The 17,178-nt window shown below is 35.3% G+C and overlaps 3 protein-coding genes across 9 annotated transcripts; 2 read left to right on the top strand and 1 right to left on the bottom strand.

The window, feature by feature from the left end:
- Positions 1-4,207: 4,207 nt before the first annotated feature.
- LOC142547130 (ubiquitin-ribosomal protein eS31 fusion protein-like) lies at positions 4,208-4,848 on the bottom strand. The gene has a single exon (XM_075655241.1). The coding sequence runs from the start codon at positions 4,797-4,799 to the stop codon at positions 4,329-4,331; it is 471 nt and encodes a 156-aa protein (XP_075511356.1). The 5' UTR covers positions 4,800-4,848; the 3' UTR covers positions 4,208-4,328.
- A 1,631-nt stretch (positions 4,849-6,479) lies between these two features.
- LOC142547123 (pectinesterase 4-like) lies at positions 6,480-8,616 on the top strand. The gene is made up of 2 exons (XM_075655229.1): positions 6,480-7,621; positions 7,726-8,616. Exons 1-2 carry the CDS (start codon positions 6,625-6,627, stop codon positions 8,427-8,429), a joined length of 1,701 nt encoding a protein of 566 aa, XP_075511344.1. The 5' UTR covers positions 6,480-6,624; the 3' UTR covers positions 8,430-8,616.
- Positions 8,617-9,541: 925 nt separating this feature from the next.
- Positions 9,542-16,909, top strand: LOC142547095 (meiosis-specific protein ASY3-like). Of its 7 annotated transcripts, none has more exons than XM_075655206.1 (11): positions 9,544-9,730; positions 10,118-10,189; positions 10,532-12,010; positions 12,183-12,261; positions 12,785-12,913; positions 13,040-13,103; positions 13,194-13,343; positions 13,418-13,476; positions 14,710-14,844; positions 15,784-15,875; positions 16,559-16,909. In XM_075655206.1, the coding sequence occupies exons 3-11, from the start codon at positions 10,538-10,540 to the stop codon at positions 16,637-16,639; spliced, it is 2,262 nt and encodes a 753-aa protein (XP_075511321.1). In that variant the 5' UTR covers positions 9,544-9,730; positions 10,118-10,189; positions 10,532-10,537; the 3' UTR covers positions 16,640-16,909. The 7 variants fall into 7 exon arrangements, 4 of the variants coding, with proteins under 4 accessions (XP_075511321.1, XP_075511295.1, XP_075511304.1 ...); XM_075655180.1 differs by having other exon boundaries at positions 9,546-9,730; positions 10,532-12,022; positions 12,123-12,261; XM_075655189.1 differs by having other exon boundaries at positions 9,546-9,730; positions 10,098-10,189; positions 10,532-12,022; positions 12,123-12,261.
- The last annotated feature ends 269 nt before the right edge of the window (positions 16,910-17,178 follow it).

Genomic DNA, 17,178 nt, shown 5'->3' with positions numbered 1-17,178 from the left:
TATTCGTCAACCAAAAGTAATGTGTTATTTAATTTTTTTTAAAATTCTATAAAAATATAGAGTTATTCAAAATGTGATTTTAATGACTCAGTAAAAATCTATCAAGTATAATAATATCTCTGAGACGATCTCACGATAAGTAATAATATTTCATCTTCAATTCTTCGTATTGTCCGTTTCTCACACATACGTAATTTTTTTATTTTTTTAGACATAAGACCATCCACAATAGCAAATATATTTGCTCCAAATATTTGAGGACCCGTGATTCACGTCATCAATTAAATATTTAATTTCTCAAATATCTCACGTTTAATAATCAAATATCACATCAACCAATTATTTACGGTCTCACCGTCACTTTAACTAATATTTTATTTTCATTTAAACAAAATAACTTACAATTTTATTAAAAAAATATTTCAACATTTTAATTAATTTCATCTATTATTTTGTATATTTTTGAATAACTAATTTGTAAAAAAAGAAATTAATAAGTTTATAACGATAGAGACATCCTGCAGCTAAAGAGACATATACATGTCAAAACGGGCTGACGGGGCGGGCCAGCCCGCAACCCACCGCAACCCACCATTAGACGGGGCGGGGCGGGCCTCTAAATGGCCAACCCAGCCCAACCCACATTGGGCCGCGGGCTAGGCGGGCCAACCCGCTTATTATTTTTTTTAAAAAAAAATACTAAACAGTATTAAAATAAACATAGAAGAAAAATATATCTCAGTTAAATATTTTCATAAAAAACTTAAAAACATTGAAATAAGACATTGAAAGCATACAACAATCAACATAATACATAAAAAAAATAAAGTGTTTATTCTAATTCACACAAGATTTCATCGTACACATGTACTAAAAATTAACTCATGTAATATTATGTTTTCAATGATACAGATAATTGCTTTATTTACTATATTATTTTGATAATTCTGGATTAGTTCGAGTTAAACATTAAAAAAAGGGAGGGGACTGAAGAGTATAACATCTTCAAAAAAAAATAGAAGCATATAGATTTTACCAGAGTGATTGAAGTTAGGCACATGAGAAAAAATAAGGAAGAAATAGGAATTTTTATATAAAAGGCCCGCCAAATTAGGTAGAATTTTATATTTTTAAGTTTTATATATAAAACTTAAAAATATAAAATTCTACCTAATTTGGCGGGCCAGCCCGCAACCCAAACGGGCTCAACCCATTTGGTCCGCAACCCAAACGTGCTCAACCCGTTTGGCCCACCTCCAAACGGGCTCAACCCGTTTGGCCCACCTCCAAACGGGCTGCTATTTTATCAACCCAACCCGCTCAGTTTTATGGCGGGGCGGGTCGACCCGAAGGACCTGACCCAATTTGACAAGCCTAAAGAGACATTCCATGTACATTTCATTTTAATAATTTAATGTAATTTAAAAATATGAAAAAAAGGGAAGGAGAAAAAAAACAAAAAACGAAACAACCTGATCTCGCGGCAGGCCTTCTCACATGTGCACCTCAAGCCAGCATGAGGAAACAAAAATAAATAAATAAATAATCGGATACAAATTTGTAATCGATTATTCATTTGGCACACAAATCAAGAAGCTTCACGGTGAATATTAGGAATTGGAAGATATTTAGATGACATAATAATTATAATACCCACCACCGTGCGTGCCCTAAATGAGAGTATCGAGAATGAAGTTGGGGTCATGGGCGTAGCTTCAATAGGTGCTAGAGTGATTTTAGTCCAGCCTAGGCTCGTGCTTGATGTGCATGTATAGCTGTTTATTTTAGGAATTTTAATTATTGAGCTTAATTTTTATACATGGATTTATATGAATTTTAAATAATCTAGCATTTGGACTTTTATATATATGTTGTTATCTTAATTTATATAAATACTCAATCTATTCTATGCTTTGTATGTGTTTGTGTTGATCTAATTATAAGTATGATTAGGTAAATATCTTGAACAAACTAAAATATATAAATATTAAATAATAGAAAATTAAGTGATAGTTATTGAAGTAAAAAATCCAATAGCTAAATTATTTAAATGAACAATGTCGTATATACTTTCAATTTTTTTACTTACTCTACAAATTTATTTAAAAAGTTCATTGTTACATATGATATTTATCATGTATCTATTAAATTCTTTAAAATATTTTTTTTGAATAAAAAAGTTACTGAGTTTTCCATACCAAAAGATATGTGAATATCCTCAGGGAACTACCACACATGGGACACGATGTGTTACCTTTAGCCTTCGTTTAATTATTAATATTAGTACACCGATGCACACATTGCGTGCTTGTATAATATTTTTTACAATTCATTTGATTTATATTTAAATGAGGGTCAAAATATAATTATAAGAAATAATGAGGGACTACACTATAATTTTGATATATAAATTAAAAAATAAATTGAAAATTAAAAGAATGACCTCACCAAGAATTGAACCTTTAACCTAAATCCCAAAAAACAATGACTCTATCCGCTGAACTACATATAACTTACAATAAAATTTTAACATTTTATTAATATATATAATTATTAAAACAGATCATGACACCAAAGTTAGTTACTCTAAGTGTCTCAGATTTAATAAAATAGTATAGATAGTATAGAAATTGAGATTTAATTGGATTGTGAATTGTGGCCATTTATCTTATTTTCTAAGATATAATTTGTAATGGATCAACCAATTTTATAATAGTTTAAAATTATATTTAATTTAATACGTTTTCATTATATAAAATAATACGATAAATAAATTTAAAGTACCAATAAGTTGTAACATCACAATTAATAAATAATTTGGAAAATCTTGTTTAACGGCTCGTTATTATTCACTACAATTTTGTTACAGAAAATATTTATACCAAAATTCTATTTTCCAAATGTCATGAATGCTTGGTCAAAGCTCTTTCAAATATTTTTAAAAATAATATAATTTCGTATATCACTGTACGGAATTTTGATTAAATTTGACAATAGAAACGAAAATGTACAAGTTTCTTTAATAAACAAATAGAATAAAAACTTGGTGAAATAAATGTTTTTTTTTTTTGGTCGAGGGAGAGTTAAATAATGAATTGGATTCAAGGAAAAGTTGTATTTTAGGTAATCTTGTGATGTAATTTCATTCGTATAAGTAATAAACGAAAAATCACGTGAAGAAACCATATTATAAACTTCTAGATGGCTAATTGGAAATATGCATATAAACTGATAGACAATATATTCTGAAAATTGTTTAGGTTTTTTTTTAGACGGTCTCATGAATCTTTATCTGTGAGAGGAATCAACCCTACAGATATTCACAACAGAAAGTAATACTCTTAACATAAAAAATAATATTTTTCAATAGATGATCCAAATAAGAGATATGTCTAACAAAATACGACCCGTGAAAACGTCTCCCACAAATTTTTATCCTGAGGCAAGTTTAAAAAGGTGAATGCAATGAAAAAATAAACATATAGTCTAAAATTTTCTCAGGGTGACCATTGTGCCCACCGAAATTATTAAATCAGAAATTGCCAATTTGATACATATTTTAGGAGTTTCCCTATCTCATCCTTGTTTTTTGTGCCCCAAAATTGTCTTAGTTTAGATGAAAAGGTTCGAAATAATGGATTTTATTTTCTATTCTATAAATGTCTTGAGTAATTTTAATTGTAATTATCTTGAATTTCAAATATTACAGTAGAGATGCAGGATGAGCATGCGATGATTTATATGGCCCATGATAAATAATTATAGGGATCCTCCTCAAATAGGGGAACTCCTCAGAAATCAGGACCAAATTAGATACTAACCCGATAAAAGAAGTGGGTGGTGCTCAAATATTACAAGAGCCACTGTCCCAGTACATGAACAAGGAGACAGCACAGAAAACACAGCAACACCTCACCTCCGCCGATCAGGTGGAGAGGAGCATAGGCCAACCGCTCAGGAAAAATTCCACATGAATTCACGTGGGATCCAATGGCCGATTGGTCCACAATCGATTCCATGAATGCACAACTATTCAAAGTAGACATATTCTTGTAACAAAAGAAACAAATTCAAGCAGAGCTAAAAAGAATACAAGTCTAAACTCGATAAAACTGAAATCCTTCACCTAAATATAGAGTTCTATGCGAGTCCAGATCGTTGCATGATTAAACGGAAGCCAAAAAAACCAAAAAAAATCATAAGTATATCAAACAACAACAGTAGACCTCACTTTTGGATTAAGAACAATGGAAAAGCGATATTGTGGATAGTATCATCAACAAAAATTCGAATGATATAGAAATCAAGCGCTTCCTAGCATACGATTCTCAATCGCCGCCAGCCTTATTGTACACGTAAGTGAGTCCACACTTACCACAATAGTGCCTGTCAAAATGATTCGCCATAAAAGTACCGGCACCGCACTCTGCGTTGGGGCACTCCTTCCTCAGCCTCTGCACCTTTCCCGAGTCATCCACCTTATAGAACTGGAGAACGGCGAGCTTGACCTTCTTCTTCTTGTGCTTGATCTTCTTCGGCTTGGTGTATGTCTTCTTCTTACGCTTCTTAGCACCGCCACGCAGGCGGAGGACGAGGTGGAGGGTGGACTCCTTCTGGATGTTGTAGTCGGCAAGTGTGCGGCCGTCCTCGAGCTGCTTCCCGGCGAAGATGAGGCGTTGCTGGTCCGGCGGAATGCCCTCCTTGTCCTGGATCTTCGACTTGACGTTGTCGATGGTGTCCGAGGATTCCACCTCGAGGGTTATGGTTTTCCCCGTTAGGGTTTTCACGAAGATCTGCATCTTGCCTACGGTTCTGAGGCGATGGAAATCAGAGGATTTGGGTAGGATTTGGCGGCTTTATTTCAACGGGGCTAGGGCTTCTGCTAAATGGTTGGGCTTAGTAAGAAATCAAATCTGGGCCTAATAAGGTAAGGAAAGCCCACTTAAATTTTTTTCTTTTTTTTAACCATAAAAATATTTATCTTTCACAAAAAAGGAAATATTCAAATATAGACATCCACAATTTTTTATTCATACGTAGATTTCAAGAAATGAAATTCCTATCCATCGGAGCTACAAGAATTATATATTATGATTTTTGGAAGTTAGAAAATTAATAATGAATAAATAAGTTGTTTTTATTATTCACTAGCCAACGTCGTCAAAATAAAAATTTGTATAATAATATTATATCCAGATTAATGCTTGTAACCAATAAAATATAAATAACTGAAATTCAAAATTGCAAAAATAATTTCTTTTAAAAAAATTTAATGCACTCGTTTTCGATTAATAACTATTCATACCAGAAAAAAACAATCATGAAGTCGATAATGTTTAACCAGTGGCCAGAAGTTCGATTATCCTTATCAACAAATTTCTCGGACGATCCTATTACATATGGTTTTTCCGGTATATTTTATCTGACTAGCGTGATTTTCAAACTATAAGATTAGCTCAAGAGTCTGTCAATGCCACTTAAGGATGACAATTGTGTGTTTCATAAATAAAAAAAAATCATAATAGCGAAACAACGAAGAAAAGGTAGATTCAGTTTCGGGGTTGTTGATTTTCCGATCAAGATACTCGGATATTCCATTGATGTTCTGCTTTTTATTACCGAGAACAAATCAGCGAATTATTTCAAACATATAGAAAAGGTCTAATCTTTTTTTTTTAAAAAATATATATTTTCTTCAAATTAAATTCGATCCCGAGCCATTTGATCACTATATCGTATTGAACAAACATTTCTTTATTAATTTTTCAAATCATCGCTACAAAACAAACGCATAATTATTCTCAATGTAAATATAATTATACCAGGTGCACAAGCAAGACGAAGCAAACATGCACCAAGTCTCTCATTTTTTCTTTTAAGAATATTAAAGAGAAAAAAAATTAAATTAAATTCTTAATTAAATGTTATGTGCACTATTTACGTAAGTTTTCATGAACCATGCATGCATATATACATTACAAGTTTCCATAGTATAAAGAGTAATAAACAAATTAAAAGTGATTGCTATTATTCTCTACACACAGACATATATATACACTAATCGTTTAGCTCGGATAATCAGATGATAAACGATGTATAATATATATCAAATCAGGTAGTATCGTCTACCATATATGCATAAAACAAAACAAAATCTCTACATGTTGCATGCATGGAATTTGGAAATCTGAGGATTGAAATGAATAAATGAAAACCAATGAGAATTCTAAGTCGTGTGTTGGAGCAAAAAATGTGCGTTACCTTGGATTATAGACGAGGTCCCAATTAATTCCATCAATTCTAACAACCATTTTGACCTGTTTTGAGACCGTACGTTAATACTCACACATTTGCACACACTCTAATTATCCACTCCCCATTGCTCTATAAAAACCCCAAAATTCGTCGAGAATATTTCATCAATCGTTTCATTAATTTGATTTCTGAAGAATAAGACATCGATAAAGGGATTATATACAGGTTATATATATATATATATATATATATATATCGGGCAAGCTACGCTTTGCTTGCTCGTTAGTTTCGTAAAAACATAGTTATTCGAGGAGAAAAAGAAAAAACTGATAGATAGATAGATATAGAATCGATAATAAGGAAAAAAAGATGGGGGCTGGGAAGAAAGTAGGGATCTCAGTGGTATCCCTGATCCTAGTTGTGGGGGCGGTCATCGGCGTCGTGGCGGTGGTGCGAAGCAGCCAAAACTCAGCCAACAATGAAATCGAGAAGGCGCCATCTGCCTCCATGAAGGCCGTAGAATCCATCTGCGCTCCCACGAGTTACAAGGATGCTTGCACCCGCACCCTGGAGCCCGTCGCCAGGAACGAGACCGCCACCCCGAAGGACTACATCATGGCAGCCATCCTGGCCACTCTGGATGAAGTCAAGAAATCCTTCGATGTCACTAGCAAAACCGTTGTGAACAACGAAACTGACCCGTACAACCACATGGCCGTCGAGGATTGCAAGGAGTTGCTAGATCAGGCCATTGACACTCTACAGGCGTCTTATTCCATGGTGGGGGATAATGACATGCATACCCTCCAGGATCGTGCGGACGAGCTAAGGAGCTGGATGACCTCCGTCTACGCCCTCCAGTCCACATGCAAGGACCAAATCGAGAAGCCCGAGTACAAATCAGCCATCGAGAATGGCATGATCAACGCCACTCAGCTCACCGACAATGCCATCAACATAGTTGCTGAGCTCTCCGAAGTTTTGAAGTCCTTCAATCTTCCGATCAATCTCAAGCCCAATGCTCGTCGATTGATGGGATTGAACAGTTATCCAAGCTGGTTTGGCACGGCAGACCGTAGGTTGTTGAGAGCACAACGGGGCGGCCATATCAGGCCAAACGTAGTTGTTGCCAAAGACGGCAGCGGACAATTCAGGACCATTGCTAGTGCCATCAATGCATACCCCAAGAACTTTAAGGGCAGATTCATCATCTACGTGAAGGCTGGTATCTATGACGAATTCATTATTATTGATAAGAGCAAGCCCAACATCTTCATCTATGGAGATGGCCCCGGAAAGACCATTGTCACTGGGAAAAGAAACTTCGGAATCATGAAGATAGGCACAATGAACACTGCCACATTCTGTAAGTTTAAAGCACATGCACTTTCCATCAGAGAGCATCAATGCACTCCCTGTTTGTTATCTATCAACAATTATTAATGTTCTCTTCTCTCTGTATATATTCAGCTAACAACGCACCTGGATTCATTGCCCGAAGAATGACGTTCCGAAACACCGCTGGTCCCGATGGGCACCAGGCCGTGGCTCTTCGTATAAATGGTGACATGTCAGCCATATTCGACTGCCACATCGAAGGATACCAAGATACCCTGTACTATCACACTTCCCGTCAATTCTACCGCGACTGCGTCATCTCTGGCACGATTGACTTCATCTTCGGAATGGGAGATGCTGTGATCCAAAACAGCTTGATAGTGGTGAGGAAACCAAATGCCAATCAATTCAACACCGTCACCGCCGATGGGAAAGAGGTTGCCAGAGGTAGCAACGGGTTGGTCCTCCAGAACTGCAGGATTGTTCCAGAGAAGGAACTATTCCCCATCAGGTTCCAAATCTCCACATACTTAGGCCGTCCATGGAAGGCACAAGCTTTGACCGTGGTGATGCAGAGTGAACTGGGAGACCTGATCCGTCCCGAAGGATGGATGCCTTGGAGCACAACCGACCCCAATTACTTCTTTCACAACACTTGCCAATACTACGAGTTCGCGAACCGAGGCCCTGGCTCTAACACCGCCAGAAGGAGCCATTTGTTCAAGCATTTCAAGGTCCTGAGCCCGCAGGAGGCTGCCAGGTACACCGTGGCCGCGTTTCTTCAGGGTGCACAGTGGCTAAAACAGGCTCATATCCCTCACCAACTCGGCCTGTAATGATCCAGCAACGTCAAATTGGATCTATGAAACATTGGCTTTGTATTGTTCTTAGGATAACATCTGTCATAAAATCCTCTCTCTCTCTCTCAAAATTCCATGATGTAACAACATATATAATTAATTTGATAATTTCTTAAATATATATATCTAATCTTGTAGTGGTAAAAATAACAATTAGTTCGAAGTGCATGATTTTTGATTCGAAAGACGCTCTTGTTATTGATGAGAATTAAGAATACCGTCAAGAAGACTTTCATTATGGCATTCGAACTTTTTGTGCAATTTTTCTTCATCTCTTCCTTCTCATACAAAAACATCCAAAACCAGTAATTTATTTTATTATTCTATGGTTTTATAAAATTATATTAAATTATTTCTACATTTGTGTCTGGCACGGTGGTTAGTTATTATGAATCATAATCTATAATGTTAATAAAACAACATACCCTATCAGTTAATTAACTTAAAAATCATAATTTAAAATTACCCAAATTTAAAATCATGATTTTATTTTGATATTTAAAAACTAAAAATATAAATTAGATTTATTTTCTAATAAAAGAAAAACTTGTGTGATACGGTCTCATGGGTCGTAATTTGTGATACGAATATCTTATTTGGGTCATCAATGAAAAAATATTATTTTTTATGCTAAGAGTATTACTTTTTATGTGAATATCGGTAGAGTTGACTCGTCTCATAAATAAATATTCGTGAGATCGTCTCATGAGAGACTTATTCAAAATTTTTTTATTAGAGTGTCAATGCTATGTTGAGAGTTCTCTTCTCGAATTTGTTAATTATCAAATTACAAAATAAAAAATATCGACTCGTATATTTTATTTGAAGTAAATGTAAAAACTTGTGTGAGACGGTCTCACGGATCGTATTTGTGAGACATATCTCTTATTTGGATCATCTATGAAAAAATATTACTTTTTATACTAAAAGTATTACCTTTATTGTGAATATATCAGTAGGGTTGATCCGTCACAGAGATAAAGATCCGTGAGATCGTCTCTCACAGTAAGAGTAAGTAAGATAAACATTACAATTTTTTCCAAAATGACACGTGGGGTTGTACAAAACAAAAACAGAGAGATGTGCCTCCCACCAGATTCGGTCGTATATATATAACAGCATCACGAATTCAGCTTCTTCCATTCCCGCTCAAAACCCCCCAAATTCAGATCCAGACGCGATATTTGAACGAGCTTCCGAGGGGTACTCTCCCGAATCCTGCATCAGAATAGTGGAATGTGAAGCAGATTTATGCGGCGTATTCTCATCTCCTCATTGTAAGTTTGTAAATCTATCGACGTCTCGTCATCTCTGATGGATCATAATCGTCGTTTATCATATTTTCATATTTCCACCCTGAAATCTGAGTACTGGGAGAGAATCGTGGATCCGGATGAAATTTTCAAAGCCGCCTTGTACTTGAATGTTTCGGCGATCGGTTTTTGTGTTTTTCTGTCGAAATCAACTTTGTGGAATACACGCACTTGGGTTTGAACATGCATCGAATTCACGTTTTTTAGCTGTAATATTTCTATGTAAGAGGCATCGAGTTTATCTTTTTTTTTAGGTTTTCAGCTTCTTAAATATATCGTATTTAGGATCTTATTTATGTTATTCCCATTTATACTATGAAATATTTGTCAGCTGATTCACAGATTTGCTAGATTTTACGTCGGATCCTGCTAATTTCACGAAGTGTCAAAAAGGAAAGAGACAGACTGCCTAATTTGTAAGAGGTATGAATTAGCTCATCCTGTTTATCCAACACACTAATATTTTCTTGTCCCTCATCATTCATATTTCAAGCTGGTGGTGTATAAGTTGTAGACTGGTAGAACCTTGAGTAGGCTGACGTAAATGGGCAACTCTATTTTGTTCTCTTAGAGGAAAGTGCTTTATGTTTACCTCTCAAGAATGTTGAATTCAGTTATTGTTATAATTGGTCATTTTTGCCAGAATATTATGTTTTACAAACTTGAAATACGCATGTTCTTCAGCCTTTTCACCAGTTTATGTGATTTATAGAGTTCAGGAAAATGGTATACCTGATTAAGTTTCAAAGTATCTAACTATTGTAGGACTAAATGAGCGAGTGCCGTAGTTTTGGCAGCAATTACCATTGCTGCAGTCAATCCAGGAAGATCTCAGTCGGAGTTCTGGTTGATTCTCCCAATGACATGAAAGCAAAAGGTGTCACCCAAGCAGTGAAGCAAATACCAGAAACCGCAACTTCTGGCAAAGAGAATTTAGCTGAAGATCGGGCACAGCATACTCCTTCCACAGAAAAATTTGTGAAAGATTTACAGAATAGTGCATCCCCTTGGGTTTCTACTAAATCATTCAACACAAAGTTATCCTCTTCTGTGGCAGTTCATGATGCTAAACTGACTCAGAATTTCCCAGTTGCCACGAAAACACTTTCCAGATCAAAGCGATCAAAGAAAGCATCTGTAGATCATCCTGTGCAACTTCTTGGCAGCAAGAAATCTGGCTTAGGACCATACAAAGACAGACTGAATAGTTTTGGTAAAGCTTCTTCTGCTTTGGAGGCCGGTAAGGTGAGCAATTCGGAGAATGTAGAGAATCTTTCATCAAAATCAGGATTTCTGCCTGAAAAAGATCTTGCAGAGGATAAGAACAGGAAAACAGAACCCGAGGGTAGTGAAACTTTGAGAATGAAGCTCTGGGAGGTTATGGGAAATGTTTCTTCACCGGACAAGCAGAGTCCCAGTCTCCAACCTATCAAAATTGGTGCTAAAGATTTCAATCCAGAACTTGAGGAAGATGGTAAAGAGAATCCTAATGAAAAGACAAATCCACATTCGGACACAATTGAAAGTGATTCTGAAAGGGCCGATCATATTATCAGAAAACCATTGACTCATTCTTTGACCAGAAAGAAAGCTTCCACTAGAAAGCAGCATATCAAAATTGAAGCTACTAAAATTACTAGCCATAAAAAACAATGCCAGAAAAAGAGTACAGTATCAGTTAGAGGAGATTCGTTTAGAAGACCATGTGAAACTGTCGATACTGGTTTTTTGCCTTGTAATTCTCTAAGAAACAAGGGCGAGGAAGAGAATTTTGAAAATCCAGAGGAGAGACGTCAATCAAGCAACAAGAGCAAGTCAATACTATCTCTTCATACATCTATGTTGCAGGGTAATAAAGCTGAAAATGGTCACAATTCCAATGACAGGAGGAGGGATATACTTAGGGAGATAGAAAGTGGTACCAAGATGAGGAACTCCTTTGAATCTCCAAACAATGTTATGACTGAACAGCCAAGTGCTGTTGGACCGCTGAGGGTTACACCAAAATATAAGATTCAACAAGAAGACATAATGAATTCTTTGTTGAAAAACAAGAAACACCACACACATAAACCTCAGAGTCGTACCTTTGAGATAAACTCGCCTGTTTCTCCTGGATGTTCACCATTAGGTCTTCAGGAAAAAGATCATGATCTAAGTAATGCAGAGAAAAACGTTGATGCAAAAAGAATTGCCAAGATCTTACTGAATTCTAAGTCAACTGGAAGCAAATCAAATGGGCAGGTGGAATTATTTGTATCCTTGATGCTTTGGTCATAATAATAACTAAGTTGCAATCATCTTTTTATTCTGTATCAAATTGTGCATACCTTTTGCTCTTCCTTAGTGAATTAAGAACGGCTGTGGAGAGTTGAATGACTATCCTCCTCTGAAACCAACCTTTGTGATGGAACAGGATGGAGAGCACAGTATATCTGGATCATCTAATGCTGCTACAGATTCTGAGAACTCCGAAGATGATTTTCATAGTAAAGGTTACAGACTTCTAACATAAATGTCTGCTTCTTCCTGATGTTTCAATCAGTTGCTTTACCCTCTATGGTCCAAAATAAAATAAGTGATTATGCTCGCAACACACACACACACACATATAATGTGCCCTGACATAACAGTTCAACAATTTTCACATTATTCTCCTTGATTAATTTTGATTTAAGTATTTTTAGTGTTGGGAATTTTGTTGAAGAGTTGTGGATCTGCATAAAGAATTTTATTACGCTCTGCTAAATGATAGACCTTTTCTTACCATCCTAAATTGTGGTTAACATGGTCGTGGTACTAAATTTATGAATACTCTGAGAGCAGCAGCATCCGTCACACACACAAATGAGTATTCCTTTAGTTCACAGGTTTCTGCTCTTTGCAGTTTCAACAAGCATGTCTTCTCATTTGCAGCAGTACTTATTATTTAGGTCATTTGACTTGGTGACAAGCTGCTACAGAATCATTAAATCTTCTGTTAAGTAAGTCAAGCTACATTATGCTGTGGATGTGCAGGCTGCAGGAAATTAGAGCCATTATCTTCTGAGATTGGTATTACTAAACATTGTTTACGAAGCAGAAGGCTGGGCAACAAGAAAGGTGTTGGCGTGACTGAATGTAGCCCTATTTCAGAATCATTAAAAGGTCTACCCATGCTAATGAAATTGCCTTCTCCATCTTCCTATCATAGTTTGCTTATTTATTTCTTGAAAATTTCTTTTTCGCTTATCAAATGCATAATAGTCTTTTTGCCTCTGCATAATGAAACAGGAAAAGAAGAAAGTGGAAAGCACCAAATGTGCATGGAACACGATCACGAGGACGGATTTGCCAGGTATAAGTAGTATTTGTTGAATTAGATTGAAAAAAAGTATGGGAAATGCTGCCAACATCTTATATTTATAATTGGTTGATTAAAATTCAGTGCCGTGGCTCTACTTACTATGGCTTTAGATCGTGTCCAAACCAAAATGAAGTCAATGATTGACAAAAGATCTGCTGAAATTTTGATGGAGGCTGCTGATGGAATATATTTGCAGTTAGAGCATGCTGAATCTCAGATGAAAAAAGATGTGTAAGCTCGTAGAAAATGACTGATTTTCTTATTCCAAAAATTAACTTCCCGAGCTTTAATCTTGTAAATTTCAGGGAAAAGCTGATTAACCATAGTAAATTAAAAAGGAGACGTCTAGATGCTAGATATCAAGGTATGTGTTTCTAGAATCTCAGCTTGACAACTTATTGTTCTAATCTTGTCGGACAAAACCATACAATTTCTGACATCTTACGAGCTTAGCGTAAGGCATACCCAGCAATGAACAGGGAAATCCAGACTCAATCCTCGAAGCACTTCTATGTAAAGTCATTTCTGTTGCCTATGCGTACATTCTAGCTCTTCTATCCGAGTTCACAAGCTTGGTCACAAGTTACTCCCATCATCCATAGAATTTTCTATTTCTACCCTTAATTTTCTTCTTTTTTATTATTTGATGGAAGAGCTTTGTCTCTAAAAAAAATGGGAGAATGAGATTCTTAGCATTTGTTTTTCAATAAAATTTACTGATAAATAAACGAAATGCATTGGCTTTTTTCGGAAGAAAGTTTTATGTGAACATGTTTATTTTCAAATAGTATTAGGATAGTGAAGAGAGAGTGACATAATACAAGATCTGCGTTATTTGCCTGCCTACATCTATGAGACAGATATCCAAGTGATAGTAACTATTACTAATCATGTTTACTTCATAATATAATCTACACATTTGTGTAATTGAGATAATATCTAGTGAATCAATACGATATAATTTTTTGAATTAAATCACAATCAAAACATATTACAGACTTAACTTAATATCTATAATATAAAATATAAATTCATAAACATAACAGAATTGTTAGCTAACACTGTAGATTTTAAATTCCCTGATTTCACCTACAGAACATCGAAGAGATTCTATCAGCTTTGCATGGCCTAGGTGTGTGTTTTCATCTGCGTTTTGCAGAAAACAATGAAATTTATTTGCAAGTATCAAAATATTATAATCGATTTTTGTGTGATGTAAATGTTTGTTAACATGCAATTGTGCAGATCCTCGTCAAATCAGGTTTTAGAGGAACGTGATTTACTCAATAAACTATAATGGATTTCCTCATACTTAATGAAGCCTCTTAACCTTACTGCTCACTCCTAGAAATCACTTCCTCCTGGCTAGTATTTTTTTGAAAATTTAAAATGCTTTTCAGTCTGCAGTTTAACTAAATTGCACAAGAAATCTTAAATGCAGTTTGAGGCTGTTAGCATATTTAATTTAATATTGGTTCATGCAGCAACTATGTGGCAACTGAATGACTATAGGTCATTGATAAATTTAGAAATTGATGGGTAATTTTTTTATGTTTTTCTAGTTTTGAAGCTGAATTGAGTTTCATATGTGATGCAGAGCAACATGAACAGTTGGTTGCCATACGCAAAAGATTTGAATCAGAGGTTGATCACCACCTTCAAGGCCATGGACACTTAATTGAAGATCTGGAAGAGTTTGGGACTCAACTTGAAGGAAATATGAAAAGACACAGTATGAATTCTAAATTTCAACAATCATTTTGAGTAATTATTAGTCATGTATATAAGGCACCTTAAATTTTGTAGTTCATTTTTCAGTTCGAAACGCACCGATGCTTGGTTGGTGCATTTTATTTATTCTTTGCTCCGCAGCTGTTGTCTTTCCTACGTTAAAATTTGAATTACCTTAAGCGTAACAGCTCCTAACAGAAACCAAATGGTCCGGTAATTTTATCTCGATCTTCCTATGGTTCCAATCAAATCAATAATTTCTTATACAATGAAGTGCACAATTTAATAACAACGCAAATTTGAAGCATGTTAGATGCATTTAATATAATGTGAACTCACAACATTTTGCTTCTTAGCTGCTTGATGCAAGATTGTAACATTGGGCCATTGGCATAAACTTTGATCTGTCTAAGTTTATGGTTGATCTATGTGACCTTGATCATATGCTCTTAAATTGTCTATTTGATTATTGAATCTAGATCCAATCACTTGTCTTTATCTCTTACTTGTCCCCATGGTAATGCTCAAACAGAAAATGCAAAACTATGTGACCTTGATCATATGCTCTTAAATTTTCAATTTGATTATCGAATCTCCGGTCTCCCTGTGCCTTCACTGGAGGAACATATCAAAGAGTCTAAGATGTAGAAATAGTTTTGCATTGGCTGCGATTTCTGTCTGAGCATTACCATAGGGACAAGTAAGAGATAAAGAAAAGTGATTGGACCTAACTAATTTGGTTTAGTACATAATTTGAGATGCTTCTATAGCTACAGCTTCAGCTTCTATGCAACAATCAATGAGAGATTGTTTTTATCGTTTAACAGCTTCTTCGCTTACAAAATTTGTATAGTGATTCTTTTGTGGTGGCTGACCCCAATTAGTTTGGAATAAATGCTTATATAATGATTCTGATTAATATATTTTTGGTAATCTGTAGAAGCATCAAACGAGAAGTTTCTCAACCTAACTGAGCAAGCAATTAATGGTCAGCTTGATGACGCTGAAAGAAAAATCTTGGCAGCTCATGAAGTGAGTTTATTTTTATTCAACTCTTTCTAACAAGGTTTACAAAATTTTATGTTTTTTGATTCAGAATATTACATTGGACATTGTGAAACTTCACATCTCAATTGATATGGCTTATTACAAGTCATGGGAATGAGTTCATTTGGTTGTGTTTGGATTGAGTGATTTGGTTGGAGTGATTTGATATACAGAAAGGATTAGGACCCTAAATTTTAAATGACGGCAACATTAGGAATATCTGAAATTCAATGCAAACAGTAGAGTAGTGGTTTTGATTATCTGTTCATTTGTAGCTGCCAAAAATAAAGCTAGAATTACAGGAACCTCCTCTTCATTTGTATCTGCCGAATATCAAGCTAGAATTTTGGGAACATCCTCCACGTTTAACCTCTGATTGCCACTCCGCAGAAGAAAAGGAGAAAATTGTCTATCTGGACTGTGCTGTGTTATTGTTGTTGCTCATTAATTGTCAAGTATTGTTGATTAAATTTCAGGAACAGCTTAGTACTATGTTTTGGTGCATCCTATTATAGCAATCCACTTCGGCCTAGAATGTGTAGAAGAGATTTTACAGTTCAATACTTGCTGCCCATGTTCTTAGATCATCCCAAGTCTTCCGTTTTTTTTCTTCTTCCGAGCAACTTTGAACTTGAAGTACAATACTTGAAATGGTTTTTATTTTGCAGTTGGCTAGGGAGAAGATGCTTCAATTGAAACTTGTGGTAGCCAAGTGCGTAAAACATGGGGCTTTCGGAGAAATTTTGTAGCTGATGAACAGATTTTACTAATATAGGCAGGATACTAAAAATTTGATTAGAGCTACATGTGCTAGAAGTTCACAAGGACTGAGGATGAGACCCTGTACGTATTCAATGAAGTTTTTGAAACATTACTATTGTTTTTACAATTTAAAACTATATTTCTAAGAAGTATCTATGTTATGTAAGAACCAGTTGTATGGTGATTGGAATTTGAGGATGAATGTTTCAGCAATTTGAGGAGCCTCAAGAATCGAGAGAACAAAAAAATTATTTGGGTTCTTGGAAATAGAAGTAATTATGTTGAATAAATATTTCAAAAGGAGAAAAAATTTAAAGAACTTTATTCAATCAATCAATCAATCAATCTATTTAGTAATCCAATACATTTGGCAATTTAACCACATTCTTGGACTTTAGATGTCAAATTTTGATTTGATATGGTAAACTTTCTTTAGTTAGCTATTTTGTTGGGCAATTTAATAATCAAATACAATTTGGCTACTCCCCCAGAGGTACCCGACAAAATTTGGTATCGTCCTGCTTTG

This window comes from Primulina tabacum, chromosome 1, assembly GCF_025594145.1.
Source record: "Primulina tabacum isolate GXHZ01 chromosome 1, ASM2559414v2, whole genome shotgun sequence".
Lineage (NCBI taxonomy): Eukaryota > Viridiplantae > Streptophyta > Magnoliopsida > Lamiales > Gesneriaceae > Primulina > Primulina tabacum.
Note: the sequence above shows the minus strand (reverse complement) of the source record. Positions and strands in the feature narration are given on the sequence as shown.